Genomic DNA, 12,315 nt, shown 5'->3' with positions numbered 1-12,315 from the left:
CAGATTTAGTTGACTTAAGTAAATTCATATTTCAAATAAAATTTCAAACCAGATCTTTAACACATAAATTATAGCTTAATAGATTAAGTTCAAGCAAAAAATTTTAGATTCATCATGAAAATTCGGGTTTTATTTCTTCAAGGATTCCAGATTTCAATACACATTAATAGATAGCTAAAACAAATCAGATTTATGAATGGATGTAAAATCGGATTCATACTAACAGATTTAAGTTCACATAAACTGGTTCAGTTTTAACAAAACCAGATTTATGAAAAAAATATCAGATTTGCTTGGTTGATTAAAAAGTATTAGACTCTAGGCCAAGGAATAGAAAATCAGGTTTTTTCTTATTAAGTTCAGACTTAAATTATTAACCAAAAAGTTAAATTTACTTTCAATCAAAAAATCAGATTTATTAGACTCTGACTATCCTTCATCAATTCAGTTTTAATATGGACCAAAGTTTAACCAACACAATGAAATTCAAAGCCCAGTTTAAACATGCTTTAAAATAAGGCACGAACAAGGATATAAAACTTGACAATTATGATGAGAGATCCATGTTCGGATGCTGATCCATCAATCCAACACAAGCCCATGCATGCGTGAACCACAAAACAAGATCCACATAGACATCCTCAATAAGGAGTTAAAAATTTTAAAAGAAGAAATTTCTAAATCTAAAATTCCAAAAGAAGCGCAGATTAGGGTCCAGAATTTAAGTTAACCTAGACAATAAAATCAACACTAAGATCATGCATACATGTCAATTTGGTTACACTGCAAAAAATTGTAACGTGTACAGTACCTGCACACTTTTACACAACATATAGGAAATATTATGCAAGATAAACAGTCCGTTGGGGTGCGTGAACCCCAAAAATCTCATCGATCTTGACTGTTTACTAACTCAGTTTTATGAATTCAAACCTTAAATATAAGCATGGATCACAAAAATTTTTAAATCCAGCTACCTGGACCGTGAACCCAATATGAAACAAGTTCTTGCTTAAATCTTTAAATCCTCATGAAAAATATCTAAATCTCTAACCAAAAACCTGTTGAAACAGAGGAATAGTGTCCAAATGTCGCACCCGCATGGGTGCAGGAAACAAACTCACCAGCAAGCATGCAAAGAATTTAGTATATGTCCATTCTAATCTTCGACTACTTTCACGAACCAATGATGAATACAGGTAGTAATTATTCTCTTAGTTATTTGACTATTTCTTAGTTTTTTCATTTAAATATACTTGTATTTAACATTTTCAAATTGGGTTTGTAATGCAGATAAAGATCATCCAAATTTTGGAATGTAAACCCAGAAGAGTGTGACTTAGAGGGAGAGCATGATTTCAACATTACAAATATGGATTTATCTAAGCTCAGTCTTCCTTCTTATGATGCATTTGATGATGAAGTAGAAAATTATTATGATCCATTACCTCATCGTCATATACATTGTATAGGATATACTTTTGGTATGTAATTATGCATTGTTTGCTTCTTTTGTTAGTATACTGTAAAATTTACTTATTTTTTGCTTTACTTATTTGATTGTTTCTATAATATATTTAGGTTGATTTAATTGTAGTGTTAGTTTTTATGATGTAGAATAGAATTGTAGATTGTTAATTTGATTTATTGCATGCATGATGATGAATTGATTTGATGATATTATGATAATTGTTTTTTATTTCATTAGTATTACTGTTGTTAACTGTTAAAACTTAAAAATTATAATATATATATATATATATAATTTTTTATATTTTTGTCACACCCCCGTACCCAAGTTTTTTTAAAGTGTCGCATCGCCGCACCCGCACTCATACCCATGTGACAAATCATCACCCATTGATGTCACTTTCTTGGTATACCAATAACTACAGCTAAGTCAAACAACAACACCCCCAAGCAAAGTGGTGAAAGTTCCCTACAACCGTGGTTGAGAACACGAACCACTCATTAGGTTCTTGGAGAAAACAATGCACACGGCATTCAGAATCCTCACGACCGCGCATGACCGCCATCAAAGAATCCCACCATTTTAGAAGGCCACCAAGGAAGAACAAATTATTATATTGTTTGGTGTCTTATACAATTCTTAATTAATTAAGGGTATTTAACACGAACAATTATACAAATCAACATGCATTAACTAATTTGGGCCTTTGCCTTGTCGGTGTCAACATTGTAATGCATATGCTACAATTATCTCATAAGCATAATGAAATGGTATTGCAATGCATTCAAAACTTATCATTTTAAGAACACAAGCATCTGCCCTCCAAAGGCCCATTAGTGGTTTATTCATAACCACTAAACAGTTTAACATATTTAAATGACATTGCAAAAATTTAGTGAACAACCATTACACATGAGTAGAGGAATACCAACTCGTATTCACGGTAAATTCACTTGATGCATAGCACCGATGCATATTCATGACTAAAATTGCATACACATTGTAAAAAAAAATAGATTTATAATGTCATCCATAAATCCAATTAATAACTTGACTAAAACCAATATTTTTATAATCAACTAAAATCAGCTTTGTTCTTCAATGAAAATCATATTTAACCAAAACAAATCAGACTTAACAATTTCAAATGAAATTCAGATTTAGTTGACTTAAGTAAATTCATATTTCAAATAAAATTTCAAACCAGATCTTTAACACATAAATTATAGCTTAATAGATTAAGTTCAAGCAAAAAATTTTAGATTCATCATGAAAATTCGGGTTTTATTTCTTCAAGGATTCCAGATTTCAATACACATTAATAGATAGCTAAAACAAATCAGATTTATGAATGGATGTAAAATCGGATTCATACTAACAGATTTAAGTTCACATAAACTGGTTCAGTTTTAACAAAACCAGATTTATGAAAAAAATATCAGATTTGCTTGGTTGATTAAAAAGTATTAGACTCTAGGCCAAGGAATAGAAAATCAGGTTTTTTCTTATTAAGTTCAGACTTAAATTATTAACCAAAAAGTTAAATTTACTTTCAATCAAAAAATCAGATTTATTAGACTCTGACTATCCTTCATCAATTCAGTTTTAATATGGACCAAAGTTTAACCAACACAATGAAATTCAAAGCCCAGTTTAAACATGCTTTAAAATAAGGCACGAACAAGGATATAAAACTTGACAATTATGATGAGAGATCCATGTTCGGATGCTGATCCATCAATCCAACACAAGCCCATGCATGCGTGAACCACAAAACAAGATCCACATAGACATCCTCAATAAGGAGTTAAAAATTTTAAAAGAAGAAATTTCTAAATCTAAAATTCCAAAAGAAGCGCAGATTAGGGTCCAGAATTTAAGTTAACCTAGACAATAAAATCAACACTAAGATCATGCATACATGTCAATTTGGTTACACTGCAAAAAATTGTAACGTGTACAGTACCTGCACACTTTTACACAACATATAGGAAATATTATGCAAGATAAACAGTCCGTTGGGGTGCGTGAACCCCAAAAATCTCATCGATCTTGACTGTTTACTAACTCAGTTTTATGAATTCAAACCTTAAATATAAGCATGGATCACAAAAATTTTTAAATCCAGCTACCTGGACCGTGAACCCAATATGAAACAAGTTCTTGCTTAAATCTTTAAATCCTCATGAAAAATATCTAAATCTCTAACCAAAAACCTGTTGAAACAGAGGAATAGTGTCCAAATGTCGCACCCGCATGGGTGCAGGTGCAGGTGCAACGCGGGTGTGGTGCCCTGTTAGAAGAGTCCATGTTACATAGATTACAAGCTTACAAGTGCACATGCACAAGTCCTCCATGGGACAATACAAAGATCAATAAGGCAAATGAAAGATACACAAAAAGTAAAAAATTAAAAGCCTTTTATTGATTAAGTGCTTAATACAAGCATGATACAAAAGAGCGGAACATGACCCATATATATACATCAAAAAGGAGGAGAAGAGGACCATTGGGAGCTCCCAATAGAGTCGTCGGGAGCTCCCAATAGAGTCGTTGGGAGCTCCCAACGGTCATATTTCTGACTGCTGGGAGCCCCCAATGACTCTATGGTCATTTTGACCTTAGAGCCCCGAGAAGGACTCTAAAAATACATTCAAGAAATAAAAAAATAGAAAAAAAACTGTTTTAATTAACAGTTTTATTACATGAGTGAAATGACAAAAATGCCCCTATAGAGCATATACCTATATAACTGAATATATATATATATATATATATATACAATCTTAACAGAAACAAGAAGCAAAATATCATGTCTAGATCAAGTGTCGAGTCAGTATAAAAGGCTAACATGTCAGGGCTATGGATCATGTACATTTTGAGTCAGGTATTAAACTCTCTCCCATTGCACTTTAGTGTGATAACAAATCAGTCAGGCACTTCACCAACAATCCTGTTCATCATCAGCACACTAAACAGTTTGATATCAATTATATTTCGTTCTTGAGAAGATTGAAAAAGGAAATTTTGAAGTGATTTATATATAAATTAAAACCAATTGGCCGATGTATTTATTAAAGCTGTGAATAGAGCTAAACTTGATGAATTTTCTGACTATGATTTACATTTTCACCCTAACTTGAAGGGAGTGTAATGAGAAGGGGGGTTGTTTTCATTCATAATCTGGTTGACCAGGTTTGACCATGGATTTGACTAGATCCATAGTATTGAATGTCATGTAAAAGAGCTTGTAAGGGTGCATTCATTAAAAATTTGTAATCCTCACTGTTATAATGAAAGAAAAGATGAGTCTATACCAATCCACTCTCATTCTTACCAAATAACTCAATCTTGTTCGTCTTCATTCCTTAATCTTGTCTGCAGCCCTTTTCGTCTGATTTTTTGTTGTAACAGCTTGCAGGCATCAAGAAGAGGATTCTAGGAGCTGCACAAATACTATATGTCCTTACAGAAAATACCCTAGTTCCTTTATATATTATGCATATGTCCTGTTCTAGCTTGAAAGAGAGAAATTCCCTGCCTTAATCTCTTCTTTGTACAGCTGGAAGCATGAGAAACTTTACTTTTGGCTTATATTCTAGTTTAACATATCATTGTTAAAAATTTATTCACGATCAAAACTCATCATTTTTCCATGCCAACATATTCAACAAAACTTTATCATTCTTTAACTGAGGCCTATTTAGAGAAAACTTAAAACATGTTTTACAAAAGATAACTTCATTCATGTGAGCAGAAAGTAGATGAAAAGTTTGTAGGATTATATGCCAATTAATTACAAAGTAAACAAGGCCATGGTTTAGTGGAAACTTGGCGATCATTACACCTGCTGGACAAGCTAGAGAACCTATATGGAAAAGATTCAGGTACTTGATAAGAGAAAATATTCTTTGGAGGTAGTATATCATGATCTTATTAGTGTTGCTTAGGCATGAACACAAAAAGATTAGATATCTTGTTGTAAAGTTAAATATGCTCCAGAAATATCACAGGAATGTGAAATTAGTCACAAAAAAATGCAATGGTCGACTAAAAGACAATACACCTCTTGCAGACAAATTTTACCTGCATTTGTTGCATCACCGACAAATCAAACATCCATAATCCAAGACGTGACGCAGCAACTCCTCCCATCAGCATCCAGGCTGATAATTGGCTATTATGAACCCAAATGGAAGCAACACATAATAGTAGAAAGCACCACTGTAAAGGCAAGCCAAATTTAACTGATTTCAAAGATCAGGCAATGCCCAAGTTAACAACATTGTCCAAGTTGATATGAAGTGGAAATATATAAAAGATCAACTTGATGCCAAATCATAAATAACAACAAAAAGGGATAAAAACTATTGGAAAAACATAATGTTGTCACAATGGACAGAATACAGGCCCAAGTCAAACAGTAAACATGATTCAATTTCTGGCTAGTCAATTGCAACCAAAACTGTTGTTCAATAGGTAAGTTTACATCATCAATTAGATAAGCAGCAGTAAGAACAATTATAGGCAAAAAAAAAAGAACTTATCTCCAGTTATTTTGCAGAAGTAACATTTTTTTATTTAACAAAGTAAAACATCTTCACATTTTCAGATCCTCCTGTCACAGTATATCAAGAACATGATGCAGGAGAGTGAAGGGCCTTTAAGCCACTAATAAAGCATGTACACAAAGGACTACTTAATTTGTTCTTGAATATAACTTGGTGACTCAACAAAGATATGAGAAAATATTCTCAATTGAAATATCCAGATAGAGACCTGCATGATGAAACTATCATGATAAATTTTGATATACAAACAATTGTCATTCATAATCTAAACCCTATGTTGTAAGTAGCGTATGGTATCTTACAATATGCTTCAATACCTATTGTCTCTACAAGTATCGATACGATACACACCAAAAACCTGTTTCAGGCATGTATCATATCCGTAACCAGTGTATGACTCCACTATGCATTTGAGATTTAGGAAAAGAAAAAAAAAATGATAACACTCAAAAAGATAATGTGCATTAACCCAATAATCAGTTTATTTTTGTGCATGTTGCGTGCCATCTTCTGGCCACATAACAGCATGATTGAAATAGGTCTTGGTGTTCCCAGACATAAGATGATGCAGCATGATCTGAAATATTCACTAGGTGTTGGAGAACAAAGCAGACTTTGGCACTTTTTCTTCATGAGTTAATGGCAAATCCACTTAACTATCCATTTGAGATGCACAACAGATACATCATGTAACCCCTCTTCTAGTAAGACCAGACCAGAAGACCTTAAAAGAAGTGTCTTGGAAATTTTTGTTTTTCATGGGTTTGTTTATCCTATTAACAAATTTTCTTTTCACAAACTGTTGAAGTCTGTCTCTAATGGCTAACAGCAGCTGCCTCTGACACATTCAACTTTCCAAATGCCTAATGATGCTTCGATTGGAGTGGTTTTCATGAGGAGTTTCAGTGCTTCACTCATTTCTGAAAATTTCAGGGAATATTACTAGAAAGATAAAGGTGTTCATGTATATTTACCAATGACTTGCTATGCCCATACATCATATTTACAAAGGAAAACCTCACTTATAGGTATTATCCACTACAAGCCAAGCACCAACTCTTCTACATGTATTTGAGATTCTTTGCATGACATGTCATTAAGGAATTGGTTTGGGTGCATGAATAAAATGTTACACAAAAAAAAAGAAAAAAAGAAAAAGAAACCATTTATCTATCTCTATTAGAGTTCACTAGCCTGATCTGAACCCCCAACCGAGTCGGGGCTGAACTCTAGCCAACAGGGTTGGCTAGGCTTGGTAAGAAAAAAAAAAATATTACGTGTATACTTTAACACTTAGTGTTATTTTGATTCTAGGGCTAGATCTTTAAATTTGCAAGTTAAATTTCCAGATTTAGTTATATGCATGTATGGTAATTTTAATACATGTTATGAATGAGATTGTCCATGTGCTTTGATTTGATCTGACATGCCTAAGTATTATGCTATCGAAAAAAAATTGGTTTAAGTGCATATACATACATGAAATCGATGTGTGTGTAACATGTACAATACTGCTTGAATGTCCACATGTACTTATGAATCATAAATGAATATATGTGTATGAAATGATTTCATAAAAGCACATGCACATGAATAGTGAACTCATGCACATGCATAAATATATTATTATTTCATGCACATCTTTAAAATTTGTCATACATTTGCATCGAAAAGCATGTGGAAAATTATGCAGAGAGGCATGTGATTGATGATTTTTGCTTATGAACGCATTGATGGTCAATTGGATCATCAGGGGCTGGGTGAGCCTCGAGAACCAGTTGTTCTCTGTTTTAGTTATTTTGATGCATTGCAACAAATCAAATGTGATATTATTGTGTTACTGCACTGTTCTATGTTGTCATGGGCTGTGGTCCCGTGAAAAGCTTAGCATGCTGATGCGCAAGCTTATGTTATTAATTCTGCATGTAAATTTGTAAATGTAAAAGAGATGAATTAATAACCAGATAAAAGAAAGTAAGAACAGTGTAATTCACTTTCTCCTTGATGTCCCTGCTTTACCGTGGGAATCTTGGATATTGCGATTTGGGGAAACCGTGAGGATACAAAAACTCCGTGTGCGTTGTTGCCCCTGAACCCGATATTGAGGTTCTTCTCCTGGCCACGGTTTTAGGGAGAGTCCGTCACTTTTCTTGGGGGTGGTGTGTTTTGACACAGTTGTTGGTGTTTTGGTATACCAATAAAGTGGTGCCAGTGGATGCTGTTTTCCATGGTGTCCCCGACTTTGGATGCTGTTTTCCACGGTTCCGATGGATGATGTTATTTCCTGATATCGGTCGAGGGCTAAGTTTGGAACCCGGTAATAAAATACAAATTCTGTGTTAAGCTACCCCGGGAACCCTTCTTGACCTCGGGGACTGTACCCGTTTGGTATATCCGCGGGCAATGATAAATTAAAAAGAGGAACTTAAAGATTGTGTGCATTTAATAGGACATGCATATGAAAAGAGGGAAGCTTAAATGAAAGATAATAAGGGTTGATGCATCGCACATAAATCATGCATATTCTTGCTATGCATTAGTTCATGCATGTTTACCTATTCACTCGGTTGTTTATGTTGATCATTGCATGATGTGGATCTCTTTTGCATTTAATTGCCCTATTGATTAAATTGTGATCAATGTTACTTATTTCGTGTTCCCGCATACTTAATGTTTAATTTAATTCTGTATGAATGATTAATTGTCTTATGAATTGATTATAACTGTATTCCTCAAAATATTACATGGATCTTATTTATGTTCTTTTTCTTATTTGATTCATTAGGGAAACTTGTACGCAGAATTCTTCGGATTTCTGACCCTCTCATTTTATTGGTTTTTCCCAGACACAGGTGATCTGTGAAATTAACTCGCTTCTCAGGGGATACGAGGGTCACGTTTACTTCAGACGGCTTCACTTACGGACAAAGTGGCTCTACTTGTGTTTTCTTTTAGTTCTTCTTATCTCCTGCAATTTGTCATTTCACTTTTGACATTGAATATGACTCTTATTGATTCATTAATAAAAGAGTTCAGTTGGTTGGTTACGAATGATAAATGTAAGTTGGTTTGTGGTGTGTGGTTATCCAACTGAAATTGGAACTGTAGGGACCCCAGGTCTCTGGGAAGTTTTCCGCAACTCTTAGAAAAAAAAAATTCGCATTTTTCAAAGGTATGAGTTTGGGTCGTTATACCCTATCAAGCTGGAGCATATATATCTATCATGCTCAGCTTGCTGCAACATCTTGAGAAACCGACACTTGCGAGAGGCTTGGTGAAGATGTCTGCTACTTCGTTTTCAGAAGTCACATGACTAGTAAAAATATGCCCTGCCTGTGCTAAGTCACGTATATAGTGACAATCAACTTCAATGTGCTTTGTTGTTTCATGAAAAACTGGATTGTTAGCTATATAGGTGGCTGATCGATTATCACACATCATCAACATTGGGGATGAAATCATCACTTGTAGATCCTTTAGAACGGACCGAACCCACATCATTTCAGCAATTGTTTGAGCCATAGCTCTATATTCTGATTAAGCACTGGAACGAACTACCACAGTTTGTTTTTTACTTCTCCAAGTAATTAAGTTTTTTCCGACAAACACGCAGAACCCTGTGGTGGACTTTCTATCATCGATGTGAAAGAATCTCCTCTTTAACCTGTGTTGAGAAGAGAGAGAAAGTAATAGGAGAAGAGGGGTTGCGGCTGTCATGATTTCGTTAATGAAATTGTGACCTAACGACTGTATTAATATGTTTAAGTTTACATTGTGGGTTCGGGTCTGGTGTAATATTCAAACCCGGAACAAAAGTAAATATACAGAGTACAGAGTTATACATGAATGGACTCGGGTCTGGTATAAGATCCAGACCCGAAACACACACACACTTTTTCACGATGGCCCCTGCATAGTTTGCATCTGAGTACACAATTATATCAAGGTTGGAGCTTTGTTTATATAGCAGTCCCTTTCCAGGGGAGGATTTTAAATACCTGAGAATCATCATAGTTGCTTGCCAATGCACTCGAGTAGGTTTGTCCATGAATTGGCTTATCTTGCTCATGGCTAAGGAGATATTTGGCCTTGTTACAGTGACATATAAAAGTTTACCAACCAAGGATCTAAAACTTCTACTGTCAATGGGTTCCGCTTTTTCATCATACATATGCAGTTTAGGATCCATGGGTATATTGGCTGGTTTGGCGCCTAACATCCCTGTCTTCTGCAGTAGGTCAAGTACATACTTTCTCTGTGATAGAACTAACCCCTCACTGTTTCTGGCCACCTCTATGCCCAAGAAATATCTAAGAGATCCGAGATCTTTTGTGACAAAGTGCTTCTGAAGATGAATCTTTGTGTCTGAGATGTCCTTTGCACTACTCCCTGTAAGAATAATATCATCTACATATACAACCATAACCACAATACTAACAGAGGTTTTCTTGATAAACAAGGAGTGATCTGAAGATGACCTGTTGAAGCTAAATGCAGACATAATTTCAAATAGCTTCTGAAACCATGCACGGGGACTTTGTTTAAGACCATATATGGCCTTCTTTAGTTTGCACACCGTGCTACACTCCCGTTGAATCTCAAACCTAGGAGGTTGCTGCATATACACAGTCTCAGACAGATCCCCATATAAGAAGGCATTTTTCACATCTAACTGACATAAACTCCACCCATAATGAACAACTACAGATATGACCAACCGAATAGTCCCAAGACGGGCTACTAGAGAAAAAGTCTCAAAGAAGTCAACTTCATATGTTTGAGTATATCCTTTTGCGACTAACTAGGCCTTGTATCTTTCGATTGAGCCATTTGAGTTATACTTAATGGTGTAGACCCACTTACATCCAACAATATCTGCATCAGTGGGAGGAACAACCAACTCCCATGTGTCACATGTGAGCAAGGCATCCATCTCAACCTGCATCGCTTGCTTCCACTTAGGATCTAATAACGCTTGATGATGATTAAGTGGGACAGAAGTGGCAAATAAAGTAGAGATAAAAATTTTCATGTGAACACCAAGTCGTGCCTTAGTAACAAACTTGAAAATAGGATGTAAGGTGCATTGTCTTTTACCTTTTCTGAAAGCGATAGGTCTATCATCATCAACATTAGACATCTCAATATTTTCAGGAGAACTTACTTCTGAAGACGGTGGTGATGTAGGTGCTGATTCAGGTGGTGATCTGCGAGTGTACACCAGAGGAGGATCATGATACCGAGCAGTTGGGGAAGACTGAGAGATAGTCTGAGAAAACGACTCCAAGGGAAAAGGAGGAATAGGAAGAGGCAGGGTATCACCATGTTCAACATGCAGGGTATCACCATGTTCAACATGTAGTCTGGATGCAGTGGTAGAAAAAAAAGGAACAGATTCAAAGAAAGATACATCCATACTAATATACTCTCGACGAGAGATGGGATCATAACACCGGTAGCCTTTTTGATTTTTTGGATATCCAAGGAAGACACACTTGATGGCTTGGGCATATAATTTATCACGGTTAGGTCCAAGTTTATGAACAAAGGAAACACATCCAAATACTTTTGGAGAAATCGAGAACAGTGGAGCATTAGGATAGAGAATTTGAAAAGGGATTTGTTCTTTCAAGGATGAAGACGACATACGATTAATGAGATAACAAGCAGTGAGAATAGCATCCCCCCAGTATGAGGGTGGCATATTTGATTGCAACATAAGAGTACAAGCAACATCGAGTAGATGCCTATGTTTTCTCTCTACAACACCATTTTGCTAAGATGTATGAGTATAAGTAGTTTGAGGGCGGATGCCACGATTACGATAAAATTGTAACAATTCATTGGATTTGAACTCGAGAGCATTATCACTACGGATAATCTTGACAAGAGAATGAAACTGAGTCTTTATTTCAATGACGAAAGACATAAGAATGGAGGCAACCTCCGACCTTTCTTTTATTAAGAAAACCCATGACAATCTGGAAAAACCATCAACAATAACTAAGTAATAACGACACTGAGATTGACTAGGTACTCTACTAGGTCCCCATACATCAACATGCAAAATCTCAAACATTGCTTTACTCGATGGGCTCTGACGAGAAGGAAAGGAGCTTCTGTGATGTTTGCCCAATTGACAGGCGTTACACTGAAATGAGTCAGATGAATAAATCTGAGGAATAAGTCTACGAAGCTTTGGCAAAGGAACATGACCAAGACGGAGATGCCACTGATAAGTACTGGAAGATGGATCAGACACAAAATTCATGG

At 35.3% G+C, this 12,315-nt stretch overlaps 1 protein-coding gene across 1 annotated transcript in view; it reads right to left on the bottom strand.

The window, feature by feature from the left end:
• IREG2 (iron regulated 2) overlaps positions 1 to 12,315 on the bottom strand; it is a 107,900-nt gene that overhangs the window by 25,249 nt on the left and 70,336 nt on the right. Inside the window, exon 6 of the mRNA XM_090002625.1 lies at positions 5,558 to 5,695. Within this exon, the coding sequence (XP_089858751.1) occupies positions 5,558 to 5,695 (138 nt within the window). The remainder of the gene's footprint in view (positions 1 to 5,557; positions 5,696 to 12,315) is intronic.

The sequence above is a fragment of the Nuphar pumila genome, chromosome 4 (assembly GCF_984573655.1).
Source record: "Nuphar pumila chromosome 4, dmNupPumi1.hap1.1, whole genome shotgun sequence".
NCBI classification, from domain to species: domain Eukaryota; kingdom Viridiplantae; phylum Streptophyta; class Magnoliopsida; order Nymphaeales; family Nymphaeaceae; genus Nuphar; species Nuphar pumila.
This window is presented reverse-complemented; position numbering and strand designations above follow the sequence as displayed.